General features: G+C 35.4%; 1 protein-coding gene across 2 annotated transcripts in view; it reads right to left on the bottom strand.

Moving 5' to 3' along the window:
- The window catches only part of LOC143026992 (nephrin-like), a 364,064-nt gene that overhangs the window by 142,959 nt on the left and 206,105 nt on the right, over nucleotides 1-15,000 (bottom strand). For both annotated transcript variants that reach the window (XM_076187802.1, XM_076187803.1), the window contains exon 11: nucleotides 12-195. In XM_076187802.1, the coding sequence (XP_076043917.1) occupies nucleotides 12-195 (184 nt within the window). The remainder of the gene's footprint in view (nucleotides 1-11; nucleotides 196-15,000) is intronic.

Raw genomic sequence — 15,000 nt, 5'->3', positions numbered from 1 at the left:
CGAGTACTTACTCATATGCATCTTGGCCTCGTTGATGGTGAGTATGGTAATTACACTCCGTTGGGAAGACCCGCGCGAGTTAAAGGCGGTAACAGCGGCCTTGTAGCTCATGCCCGGGGCGAGAGGCCGCACGTCGAACACAGGCTCCTCTGATGTGTAGTTTAGGACGAGTTCCAGCGTCTCCATCGACCACACCTGTAATAAGACGTTGGCTATTTAGTTATAACGTTATAGTTTAGTATGATAAAATGTAGTATAGTATATCAGTGTATAATGTAGTATAGTATAGTAATGCATAGTGTACCCTAGTATAGTATAACATCATATAGTATTGTATAAATTAGTATAGTATACTATAGCATACTACTTAGTATAGTATACTTTATTCTAGTATAGTATACTTTCGTATGATATAGTATAGTATTTTAGTATAGTATAGTATTAGTAGTATAGTATAGTATAGTATAGTATAGTATAGTATAGTATAGTATAGTATAGTATAGTATAGTATAGTATAGTATAGTATGGTATAGTATAGTATAGTATAGTATAGTATAGTATAGTATAGTATAGTATAGTATAGTATAGTATAGTGTAGTATAGTATAGTATAGTATAGTATAGTATAGTATAGTATAGTATAGTATAGTATAGTATAGTATAGTATAGTATAGTATAGTTTAGTATAGTATAGTATAGTATACTATAGCATAGTAAAGTATAGTATAGTTTAGTGTAGTATAGTATTAGTATAGTATAGTATAGTACAATATAACATAATGTAGCATAGTATAGTATAGTATAGTATAGTATAGTATAGTATAGTATAGTATAGTATAGTATAGTATAGTTTAGAAGAGTATATTATAGTATGGTATAGTATAGTATATTATAGTATAGTACAGTGTAATATACTATAGTATAGTATAGTAGAGTAGAGTAGAGTAGAGTAGAGTAGAGTAGAGTAGAATATAGTATAGTATAGTATACTATAGTATAGTGTAATATAGTATAGTGCAATATAGTATAGTACAGTATAGTATAGTATAGTATAGCAGAGTATAGTATAGTATATGATATAGTATAGTATAATATGGTATAGTATAGCAGAGTATATTATAGTAGAATATAGTATAGTATAGTATAGTATAGTATAGTATAGTATAGTATAGTATAGTATAGTATAGTATAGTATAGTATACAATAGCATAGCATAGTTTAGTATAGTATAGTATAGTATAGTATAGTATAGTATAGTATAGTATAGTATAGTATAGTATAGTATAGTATAGTATAGTATAGTATAGTATAGAATAGTATAGTATAGTATAGTATGGTATTGTGTGTGTGTGTGCTTATGTGTGTGTGTGTTCATGTGCATTTTATGAACATATTGTGTACACAGGACCGCACTTGGAGGTAGCTTCTGTGCTTAGCGTCTTTAGCAAATCTGTTGCAAGCGTATTACTGTATTTCGAACATTTGAGATTATGAATATTCTAGGACGTAAAAGACTCACATCGTAATAGTGCGACACAGGAACATAAGTCTTTTATAACTCTCTTGAGGACATTACCCTTTCTCGTGTTTTCAAGAGCCGGACTTGCATATAGCAGAACCCAAATCAAATATTCACTTTGTCTTCTGCTCTCTACAACACCATAACTCTCAAAACTCTTGTATGTTTTTCTCCCATTGTATCTATCTTGCGCCAACATTTATATCTAATCCTTGTTTATTATCCTCTTTTCCGTGACAACACTTCTTCTTTTTCGTTCTCTTCTCGGTCTTTTTATTCCTCACACCTTTGACTTGTGTATTTTGTTTGAAGATCTGCCCCCTTCCCTTATATGTGCAAGTCCAAACTATGTCAACAAGGACCTGTTTGCTTTCCCCTTGCCTTCACAATCGTTTTACTTTGATCTCTTATTTCTTTATCCAATACGAATTTAATATTCTAACTCTATACTCTATTCTCAATGGTTCCATTTTCACATTTTCTTTCTTTTAAGTCTTACCATTTGGCTTTTATAGATTAGGCGAATACATCAGTAAATTTTTCAATAACTTACTCACCATTCCTCAAATGCAGTGAAGACACGTTGTACATTCGGCTTTTATAGATTAGGCTAATACATCAGTAAATGTTTCAATAACTTACTCACCATTCCTCAAATGCAGTGAAGACACGTTGTACACGTTATCATAAAATATTATCATACCTCTTAAAACCATAAATCGATGTTTTATTTTCAGAGTCCACATCTCGGTCACATATATTAGTGACATTCCCAATACCCTCTCCTCTACTTATCTACACTCAAGTAAAATTATTCTGAACGCATCAGCTTCCTTTCTTGTATTAACAAACTATGGGCCATGTCCTCTTTCATTTTTCCATCCGGGGATACTTAAATATGATCATTACTCTTAGTTGTTATTGAGACTGATAACCTAACAGCTGATGGCTTTATTCCGTTGAGATTATATACTGCCTACATTAGGTAAGAAAAAAAAAGAATACGAAGAAAAAGAAAATTAAATAAAAAATAAATAATAAAACAATGGTATAAAAAAATAAAAAAAATCCATCCCAAGCGTTAATGTAACCAACTTCGCAGATATATTTTTCTTCGGGTCAGTGAATTTCGTCGTTGCAATGGACTCACTTCCGGTCTCTCGGAAGAGAGAGAGAGAGAGAGAGAGAGAGAGAGAGAGAGAGAATGTGTGTGTGTGTGTGTGTGTGTGTGTGTGTGTGTGTGTGTGTGTGTGTGTGTGTGTGTGTGTGTGTGTGTGTGTGTGTGTGTGTGTGGTGTGTGTGTGTGGTGTGTGTGTGTTTGTGTGTTTGTGTGTGTGTGTGTGTGTGTGTGTGTGTGTGTGTGTGTGTGTGTGTGTGTGTGTGTGTGTGTGTGTGTGTGTGTGTGTGTGTGTGCGTGTGTGTGTGCGTGTGCGTGTGTCTGTGTGTATGTATGTGTATGTGTGTGTGTGTGTGTGTGTGTGTGTGTGTGTGTGTGTTGTGCAAACACACACACACACACATACACACACACACACACACACACACACACATACACACATTTAAAGAACACCAAGAAATATTTGCACTATAAAATCCAAAATTATTATTTTTTCATGAACAACTTCAAGGAGCGTAAACTCTCGAGGATGAAGTTTGCCCATTTGCAGAAAGATTCGGACAAATAAAACAGAATCTAATGACGCCAGTTAAATCGAAGTGAGAAGTGTGACAATTGGAACGAGCCAACCTTAAGACCAATAGAGGTCGATGAAGTGTCGAACAATTAAAGTGGGTTAGCACGTTCAAATAATGAACTCTGCCGGAAATGAGGAGAAATGTCGCGAGAAGGAGAAGTTCACGCTAGGTCAGTATGTCAGGAGAGGATGAAACTTGGGGGGGGGGGTAAATGTTCGCGTAAAACAAAATTCGTGAAAAAATAAAAATCGCGTAGGGCATTGAAACGAAAAATTGAAATTAATTAAAAAGAACATAAAATATAGCAAAACATCTCCAAGGTCTGAAATCTCTTTTTTTCACTTACAAATCTTATTTAAATCATCCCACATGTGACTGAAAAAAAATCCTGAACATATTCAAGGAGATGGCCATATATTCTATAAATTTTTAAGAAATATTTATTAACCACTTTAATGCCATTGCCATGCGGTTCTGTTGAAAAGTACGTAAAATTAGGTCTACATTGACTAAAGAGATAATAAACAAAAATAAACAAAAATAAACAAAAATAAATGAATAAATGAATAAATAAATTATCAAATAAATAAATGAACAAATATATACATAAATTAATAAATAAATAAATAGATAGATAAATGATTAAGTAAATAAATGAATAGATAAATAAGTAAAGAAAGAAAGAAATAGATAAATAAAGAAAGAAATATCTTTAATAAATAGATTAGTAGATGAATAAATATTTACATGCAGATTCAAAACAACTTTTTTTCGAAATACATTTAAGAGTTTTAACTTATTGATAGATATTGTACATTAATATTAACCATTGCAACTTAAGAAAAAAAAAGTGCTTCCGGACGTAAAATATCACTTAAATGATCATATTCGTCGAACTCCCGCGTACTGGATATCTGTATAGTTAGTAATAGAACCATCTGGCGACTTTGTTAAGCGAGCGACGAGTATAATGTTCAAATCTTCTTTCCTTTTCGTTAAAATGCTTCATCGCCTTTTGCATAATTAGGCCATTAATCAAATGGAAATGAGTAATAGACTTTGATTAGCGTAAATAATTTCAGAGTATTATTTTTGCGAATGTCAACATGCTTCTTGATATCAATTCTTCCAACTATTTTTCCCGCAAAGGAAAAATTAATGTTTCCATCATCAAAAGGGATATAAATTCATAATATTATGAAACAATATCTAAAAACAAATGCTAATAAAATTATATATTCAGTTGGCTTTACATAATTCTATTTCAATAATTGTACTTGACTACATAAATTTCATATATGTGTTAGAACATGTGACTATATGATATTCGTATAAGTGTATTAAACTTTATAAGGTCTACTTGAATGAATAAATTTTCATTTTATTTAGTTTCTTTTATCTATTCTTCGATCAAACTAGAACATTTTTGTTTTGAGCTCTTTAGACAGGGACTGGATTTCTAGCAACTCAATTGTCAACTTTGTGATGTAAATGAAGAATGATGGAAATTGGTATGTTATAACACATTTGTAAATGTTCACTATAAACCCACTATCGGAGAAATAATAACGGAAATACAGGGAAACTGTATATTTCGACTACTATCTGTAGGCCTCTTCAGCTTTCTGCTGAAGAGGACTACAGATAGTAGTCGAAATATACAGTTTCCCTGTACTTCTGTTATTATTTTTCCGATAGTGGGTTTATAGTGAACATGAAGAATGATGTACAAATTACAAATAAGTCTCTCAATTTGGCATTTTTAAAAACTTTAATTCTCAAAGTGGACGTTTCTGACATATATTAAATAAATAAATAACTGAATAAAATATAAATAGATACAGAGATAAACAAATAAATAAGTAAATAAACAAAAAAACAGATAAATAAACAAAAAGATAAATAGATAAATGAATAGATACATAAAAATCATAAATAGATAAATAAATAACTTGGTACCGGTACATATGTGATTAAATAAACAAATAAATATATAAACATATAAGTAAATAAGAAAATAACTAAATAGATCAAATAAGTAAGTAAATAGATAGATATATAAATAAAAAAATTAACCAACAAATAAATCAACAAATTGGTAAACAAATAAGTAAATAATAAAATGAATGAATAAACATAAATACTAAATAAATGAATAAATAGATAAATAAATAAGCACATAAAAATTATATATAGAATGTCTGGGCTACTAGTTACACTTTATAATATGATGATGTCCCAAAGGATTTTTTTTTTTTTTTTATAAAATAGGTAAGTAGATAAATGTATAAATGAATAACTTAGCAGAAGAATAAACCAACAAATAGGTGAATAATTAAATAAATAATAAAGTAGCAAATAAATAAATTAACAAAATATCAAATAAACTAATAGATAGATAAATACATAAACAAAAAATATTACAAAATGCGCTACAAGGAACACTTCATGATATGATCATGTACCAAAGGATATTTTTTCCGGATAATAGAGATTTCTATATCTTTAGGATTTTTAATAGAGAACCATCTTCATATACAGTTTACTGACATTTTTAATCGAATTCTGAAGGGGGAGTGGATGTTGGGCTCCAAACAACCATGGGCATTGTGTGTGTATGTGTGTGTGTGTGTGTGTGTGTGTGTGTGTGTGTGTGTGTGTGTGTGTGTGTGTGTGTGTGTGTGTGTGTGTGTGTGTGTGTGTGTGTGTGTGTGTGTGTGTGTGTGTGTGTGTGTGTGTGTGTGTGTGTGCGTGTGTATGTGTGTGTGTATTTATGTGTTTTTGTGCTAATGTACAATTGTGCATGTACCTATTTACATTCATATTCTTAGGTGTGCACATATGTGTGTACATGTATGTAGGCATGCACTGATCCCACGATTTGAGCAACAAGCGATTGAAGGAGGAAAAAGAAAAAGAAAAAGAAAAAGAGAAGGAAAATATTGACTTTGAGCAAACACTGCTGGACCTCATGATCCCCAAAAAGCTGAAGGGGGAAGAGAGGAAGAGGAGAAAGAGAATGAAAAGGAAGAGGGAGAAGGAGAGGAAGCGTAAGAGCAAGATCAGGAGGAAGTAGAAAAGGGAAAGGAGAAGAAGGAGGAGGAGGATAGGAGGAGGAGAAGGAGGAGGAAAAGGAGGAAGACTAAATGAAAGAGGAGGAAGAGGAGAAGTTTCATATGACGAAGGAGGAAGAAAAAGAATAAGGAGAAAATCAGAGAAAGAAAAATAAATAAAAACATATTGATTAAGAAGAAGAAGAAATGTAAAGGGAAGGGAAAGGAAGAAAGGATAAATGTGAGGGAGAGGAACGTGGAGGGTAGAGAGGAGGGTACGGAGAGCGCTGAGTGAGAGTGAGAGGAAGAGGAGGGAAACCCAGGTGAGGGAAGCAATGTGAACTGAGGAAGAAGGAGGAAGAGGAGGGGAGAGAAGAGGTGAAGAATGAATGAAGAGGTGGATGAAAAGGGAGATACGAGGAGGATTAGAGGAAGGTATGAAAAGGGAGAAGGGGGAAGGAAGGAAGGAAGGGAGGGAGGGAGTGAGGGAGTGAGGGAGGGAGGGAGGGAGGGAGGGGAGACAAACAGAGGGGAGCAAAATGAAGAAGGAGCACGGAATATTGAACAAGGACGGACGCTCTGCCGAAGGGGGGAAGGAGGATATGGAGGAATAGGACGGAATGAAATGGGGACAGAGGGGGAAGACAAGAGGAGAGTATGAAGAGGAGAGGGAGGGGAAGGAGAGGAAGTGTAGGGAGTGGAGGGGTGAGGAGGGTAGCGAATAGAGGGTAATGGGTGGAGAAAGTTGAGGGGATGATTTAGAGAGGAGAGGGTAAGCAGGAGAGAGGAGAGGGTGGGGAGAAAAGGATAGCGGGAGTAGAGATTGAGAGGTGGAAGAACAAAGAGGAGAGGAGGAAAGGAAAGATGACTGAATTGAGTTGAGGGGAGGGGCGGGGGTGAGGGAGAAAAGAGAAGAGAGGGAGAACAGGGTAAGGAGAGGGAAGGGGAAAGAGAGAACAGGGAATGGGGAGTGGGGGTAGTAATGGCTGACCGGAAAATAGATAATAAGAGGGAAGTAAAAGAAAGAGGAGGTGAAGAAAGAAGAAAAGACATAGAAGGTTTATGAAGAAGAGAAGGAAGAAAAAAAGGAAAAAAGAAGAGGAGGTGAAGGAAGAGGAGGGGAAGGAAGAGGAAGTAAAGGAATGAGAGAAGAAAAATTAGGGGGGAAAAGAGGAGGAGAAGGAAGAAGATAAGGAAGAGGAGGATAAGGAAGAGAATAAGGAAGTGGAGGAGAAGGAAGAGTATAAGGAAGAGGAAAAGAAGGAAGAGAATAAGGAAGAGGAGGAGATGGAAAAGGAAAAAAGAAAGGGGAAGAAGACGAGGTTAAAGAGGAGTGAAAGGAAGAGAATAAGGAAGGCGAGGAAAAGGAAGAGTAGAAGACAGAAAAGGGGAAAGAAAAGTAGGTTAAAGAGGAGGAGGGAATGAAGAGGAAGTAAAGGAAGAAGATAAGGAAGAGAAGGGAAGGAAGTGGAGAAGAAAGAAAAAAAGAGGAGGTTAAAGAGGAAGAGGGGAAAGAAGAGGAAGTAAAGGAACAGGAGTGGAAGAAAGAGGAAGGGAAGGAACAGGACAAACAACAAAAAGAGAAAGAATAGGAAGTTAAGGAAGAAGAAAGGAATAAAGAAGAAGTAAAGGAGGAGGAACAGAATTGAGGGAAAGAGAAGAGGTAAGGAGTATGGGAAGGAAGAGTAAGTAAAAGAAGAGGGGCGGAAAGAAAAGAGGAAAGAAGAGGAGGGGAGGGAAAGGAAGTCAGAGAAGAAAAGATGAGTGAAGAGGAAGTAAAGGAGGAGGAGGGAAAAGGAGGGAAAGAGAGAAGGAAGGGAAAGAAGAGGAGGTAAAAAAAGGAACAGAAAGATAAGAAGAATGAAGAAGAGGGGAAGGAAAGAAGGTTAAAGAAGAAGAGGCGAATGAAGAGGAAGTAAAGGAGGAGGAGCGGAAAGGAGGGAAAGAGAGGAGGAAGGGAAAGAAGAGAAGGTAAAAAAGGAGGAACGGAAAGAAAAGAAGAAAGAAGAAGAGGGGAAGGAAAGGAGGTTAAAGAAGAAGAGGCGAATGAAGAGGAAGTAAAGGAGGAGGAGGGGAAAAGAGGAGAAGAGAGGAAGGGAAGGAAATGAAGGAAGAGGAAGTAAAAAAGAGAGGAACGGAAAGAAAAAGGGGAGGGGAAGGAAAAGAGGTTAAAGAAGAAGAGCCGAATGATTAAGAAGTAAAGTAGGAGGAAGGGAAAGGAGGGAAGAAGAGGAGGAGAGGAGGATGGGAAGGGGAGAAGCTGTTTTGGCCAATATTTGAAGGCTTCATATACTAGAAAGACCACGCCTCTGTAGTCTGTGTAGCCTTATTAGTTAATTAAAAGCTCCTAGGTTAACCAGAATAGAATATATCAAGTATTTTGAATTTCTAAGCACTAGATTTTATTTCACTTTAATTAGTTTAAGTTAAATAGGCTAATTTTAGCTTTACCCAATTAATAAGCCAATTATACATACCTTAACCTGCTAGTATTACGTAAAAGTTCTATGTTAGGTTATGCTATCATATACTAACCGATTCTAGATTAGTTTAACTTAGCAGAACTTAACCAATCTTAGCACAGTCAAGATATGGTTAGCACAGGCAAGCCTAAATTAGCCTAAAATGAGGTATGAAAGAAAAAGTAGTTTAATATATATATATATATATATATATATATATATAAATATTTCCTACAGTGATGATATATACATATATATATATATATATATATATATATATATACATATATATATATACATATATATATATACAAAGAAAATTTAAATATAACGGAATAGGTATATATATATATATATATATATATATTTTATTATATATATATATATATATATATATATATATATATATATATATCCATATATATATATATACATATATATGCGTATATATATACATATATATATAAGTATATATACATATATATATATATATATATATATATATATATATATATGTATATATATATATATATATATATATATATGTGAGTAGTAGAGCATGTGTTAGGATTGGAAATGGAGAGAGTGAGTGGTTTGAAGTAAAGGTGGGACTTCGTCAAGGATGCGTTATGTCGCCCTGGCTGTTCAACTTATACATGGATGGGGTGGTGCGAGAGGTGAATGCTAGGGTAGTGAGTCAGGGATTGGAGATGGTTAAAGAAAATGGAGAAAAGTGGGAGGTGAGCCAGCTGTTGTTTGCGGACGACACTGCGCTTGTGGCAGGGTCAGAGGAGGGATTGAGGAAGCTGGTGGCAGAGTTTGGGAGAGTATGTGATAGAAGAAAACTAAAGATAAATGTGGGTAAAAGTAAGGTGATGAGATGTACAAGGGGTGAAAGTGGCAGTAGACTGGAAGTGAGCATTAAGGGAGAGCGACTGGAGGAAGTGGATAGTTTTAGATACTTGGGTGCAAGTGTAGCAGGAAAAGGTGGAGTGAAGGTGGAGGTAGAATGTAGATTGAGAGAAGCGAGTAAATGCCTTGGTGGTTTAAAGAGTGTAATGAGAAATAGACATTTGGGAATGGATGCGAAGAGGAGACTGTATGAAGGAGTGATTGTGCCAACAGCACTGTATGGGGCAGAAACGTGGAACATAAGAGAAGAAGAGAGAAGGAGTTTGAATGTGTTTGAGATGAGGTGTCTGAGAAGTATGGCGGGGGTTACTAGGCTAGATAGAGTGAGAAATGAGGAGGTGAGGAGGAGAACAGGGGTGAAAAAGGATTTGGGAGAGAGGGTTGATGAAAGAATATTAGGATGGTTTGGACACATGGAAAGAATGAGTGAAGAAAGACTAGTAAAAGAGGTATGGAAGGCAGATGTGGAGGGAGTGAACATGAGGGGACGTCCTAGGATGAGGTGGATGGATGGGGTGAAGGGGGCTTTGGGGAAGAGGGGAATGTCTGTTGAGGAAGGAAGGGAGAGGACGGAAGACAGAGGTGAGTGGAGAATGGTTGTATATGGATGATGTTGTGATTGCATGAGGAGGAATGGGCGGGGGGGGGGTGGGGGGTGGGGTAGTATGTGTGAGTAAATTTTGACGCAGCCCGAAGGGATTTCTCCCCGTCCTCTCCTTATATGCAAAGGGGGACGGAGAGGGGGGGTCGCCGATTAAATGAAGCGGCCTTGCTGTGGATGTACTGTGTCTTGCGACACTGCTTCTGACCCAGGGCGGTGGGCGGGGTGCAGGGATGACCCGTCATCCAGGTGGTGCTCAGATGAGAGGAAGGGTGGGAGGGGTGTGGAGTGTATTTGGGGGTGAAATGGGTGGGAGTGTTTTTATGCCTTTCCCTTTTTGGCTACCTCCCTTGGAAGGGGGAAAAAGCCTTGGTATATGTATGTATATATATATATATATATATATATATATATATAAACATATATACACGAAAATTTAAATATAACGGAATAAGTATATGGATAGATAAGATATATATATATATATATATATATATATATGTACATATATATATATATATATATGTATATATATATATATATGTATATATATTCATATACATATATTTGTATATATATATATATATGTATGTATGTATATCTATATGTATGCATATATATATGTATATATATATATATATATATATATATACAAGAAAAATGAAATATAACTGATTATATATATGAACAAATAGAAAAAATTATACATATGTATATGACGTAAGCGGAGTAGGAAATACAGGAGTCTTAGTCTTGAGTTTATTCCTGACTAGTTGCGCAGGTATGCTTAAAAAAAGAAAAAAAAAGCATACCCGCGAAACTAGTCAGGAATAAACTCAAGACAAAGACTCCTGTTTTTCCTACTCCGCTTACGCCAACCTGTCAGAATGTCTCAACATATATATATATATATACACATATATATATATATGTATGTATATATATATATGTATGTATATATATATATATATATATATATTTGAGAATATATATATTTATATATAAGAAAAATGAAGTATATCAGAATAAATATATGGATAAATAAAAACATATATATATATATATATATATATATATATACATATGCATATGTATATGTATATGTATATATATATATATATATATCTATGTATGTATATATACATATATATATGTATATATATATGTAAATACATATATATATATATATATGTAAATACATATATATATATATATGTATATATATAGATAGATAGATAGATAAATGAATAAATTTGTAAATATACAAACAAATGAATACATAATAAATGAATGAATTAATAGAGACATAGATAAATAAACATATAAACAAATATATAGGTAAAAAAATTAATAGGTAAATTAATAAATGAATAGATAAATAGATAATTAATAAATGTAAATTAGATGGATAGATATATAGAAAATAGATCATTGAATAAATCAACAATTGAATAAGTGAATATGAAGATAAATGAATAAACTTGTGAATATACAAACACATGGATAAATAAATAAGTAAATAAATTAATAGAGATATAAATAAATGAATAAATATATAAATAAATATATAGATAGAAAAATTGATAGATAAGTTAATAAATAAATAGATAAATAGATTAATAGATAAATAGATAATAAATAAATGAATAAATAAATGAGAATAAATGGATAAGTATATAGATAAATAGATCAATGTATAAATCAACGATTGGATAAAAAAGTCTATATATTAATTTATCCATCTATCTATATACCAAGGGTTTTTCCGCTTTACCAGGGGGGTAGCCAAAGTCAAAAGGCATATACCCACCCACACTCATTTCCTCCCCACCCATTCCACTTCCTTCCACCATCCTTTTCCTCCCTCTCATCTTAGCTCCTCATGGATGACGGGTCATCCCTGTATCACTCCTATTATCCTGGGTCAGAAGTAATGCAGCAAGGCACAACACATCCACAGTAAATAAGTAAATAGATAAATAGCATTGGCCAGGTTGAAGTCTATATATTTTCAACCAATTGGGATAGGTGATGTTTACTATATTAAATAAAATGATCTTGCGTCAGTACCAAAAAAATAATTTACACAAATTGTCACTGACGCAAAGTAGAAAAAAGAGAAGAAAAGAAGAAAGGAGAAAAAACATGAAAAAGTAAAACGAAGGGGGTAGACAAGAAAAACAGTCAAAAAGGAAAAATATAGAATGGCTGGGTCAAATGTGAGTTGGGAATACATAGAAAAATTGTACGGAAAGGAGAGAAAGGAGAACGAGGGCGAGGGGGAGAAGGACGAGTAGGTATAGGAGGAGGAAGAGGAGGAGGAGAAGGAAGAGGAGGAGGAGAAGGAAGAGGAGGAGGACGAAGAGGAGGAAGAATCTGTAAATGGAGATAGAGTAGGAGAAAGAAAAGGGGTGGATGAAGATGGAGAAAAAGATAAGAAAGAAGTATAGTAGGAGGAATAAAAGGAGAAGGAACAGGTCAAGCAAGGAGAGATGAAGGAGGAGGAGAAGAAGGAGAAGGAGAGGAAGAGGAAGAGGTTGGTGGAGGAGGTGAGTGAGGAGGAGATAAAGGAGAAGAAAGAGAAGGAGATTTTAGTGAGGAGGGGTAAGAGAACGAGGAAAAAGATAAAGAGTAAGGAAAAAGAAGGAGAAGGAAGAGATGCAGAAAGAGGAGAAAAACATTAGTGGAAGAGGAAAAAACATGGAAATAAGGTTAAAAAGAAGTGGAAAGGGGTAATTTGAAGATAAGAAAGAACAAGAGAATAAAAAGAAGAAAGGAAGTGGGGGAAAAATCGAGGAGCCAAAAGGAAGGAAAATAAGAAAAAGAGAAGGGCGAAAAAATGGAAGGATTAAGGATTTTAGGGTAAAAAAGAAGAAAAAATAGGAAAAAAAGAGGACAAAAGAGAAACAAAATAAAGAGAGAAGAGAAGAAAAAGAGGACTAGGCTGTAGTGATGTTGATGATGGCAAAGGAGAAGGTGGTGGAGGAGAAGGAGGAGGAGAGGAAGGAGCTGGAGGAGAAGGAGAATAAGAAGAGGAAAGAGGTGGAGGAGAAATGGAAGGAGAAGGGGAAGAAATGGGAGGATGAAAAGAAGGAGAACAGAAGAACGAAGAAGTGTTAAAGAAGGAAGAGCATTCGGGAGAAGGGAAGATCAGGAGCATGGGAGAAAAAGTAGGAGGAGAAAGACGATGAACTGTAGAGGAAAAGGGAAACAAAATGTGGACCCGGACTGAAACTCTGAAGAGGAGGAAAGGGGAAGAAAAAGGAGGACAAGAAAATAAAAAATATGAAGCTTCAACAGGGAAGGTAGGGAGTTGGAGGAGGAGTAGGAAGAGGAGGGGTGAGTCGAGGAGTAGGAGGAGGAGGAGGGCAAGGACGAGGAGGAATGTTAGGAGAAGGAGGAGGAAGAGGAGAGGGAGGGGACGAAAATGGTAAACGAAAACAGAGAAGAGCGGATCCATTTTAAAGAGGAAACAATCCTGGATGAAACCTGACGAGGGGACAGATGATGCGAGGGTGAAAAGGGAGGAAGAGGAGGAGGAGGAGGAGGAGGAGGAGGAGGAGGAGGAGGAGGAGGAGGAGGAAGAAGATGAGGAGGTGAGGAGGAGACTGTCCTCTATTTGCCTGCTTTAGTTGTCGCATCTTTACGATTTTTTCTTGATATTTTTTAAGTATGTGGTCTTCTTCAACTTCTCTCTCTCTTTCTCTCTCTCTCTCCCTCTCTCTCTCTCTCTCTCTCTCTCTCTCTCTCTCTCTCTGTGTGTGTGTGTGTGTGTGTGTGTGTGTGTGTGTGTGTGTGTGTGTGTGTGTGTGTGTGTGTGTGTGTGTGTGTGTGTGTGTGTGTGTGTGTGTGTTAGTGACTGTGTCTATGTTTGTGTGCACATGTGGTTCTATATGTATGTGTGTATACGAACACAAGAATGTATGAGCAAACACATGCATGTATGTGCTTGCGTCGGGGGGTTGCGGGTTTGCACTCTTCTCGTGTAGGTGTGCCACCTAAATATATATGTATATATATATATATATATATATATATATATATATAATTCTTTCCCAAAAGTGTTAAAAGATTTTTTCTATTCTTCCTTTCCTCTCTCCTCAGTCGAGATCTATACCCTGCCCACCTCTTATAACTTCGATTAAAGAAGAAAACTGATCACTTTTAACATGTGTCCTACGTCCTACTTTCCCAAGATTCCTATTATACCACCTCTGACACTCCACGACTTGGATAAGATATTCTTTATCCAAGAATAGAATCACCCGTAAATCATCGATGGCGAACTAGTCTATCTCTCTGTTTGTCAGATGGATCCGTTCCCATGACATTTGATCGGATTAATTCTAAGAAGCTTTGGGTTACAAAAGAGCTTAAACGCGTTTTTCATTTGCATTGCACGGCACAACATTTACATTACTCGCATCCTGAATGGCGTACTGTCTACATCTTTTATGCAGTCAATACCACAAGGAATCATGTGACATCCTTACGTACCAGAGCCGTGTAGTATTCTTAATTCTTGTAAGACTAGTAAGTAATGAAAAAAAGGCTGGTCACTTAACATCTATTATTCCTCCGCTTTACAACATTTATTCTCTTTTACCACCTTTATGACCCAACATCTTCGGCACAATATCATCCATAAGGAGAGAAGCACTGACTATTGCTGACAAAAACCTTACTTGTTAACCCTTATGAATGAAATTGTACTGCATAGATTATGCTCTAAATGGCGCCATCTGATTCCATTCAGCTG

Source organism: Oratosquilla oratoria, chromosome 7 (genome assembly GCF_046742065.1).
Source record: "Oratosquilla oratoria isolate Oo_2021 chromosome 7, ASM4674206v1, whole genome shotgun sequence".
In the NCBI taxonomy this organism is placed as follows: Eukaryota; Metazoa; Arthropoda; class Malacostraca; order Stomatopoda; family Squillidae; genus Oratosquilla; species Oratosquilla oratoria.
This window is presented reverse-complemented; position numbering and strand designations above follow the sequence as displayed.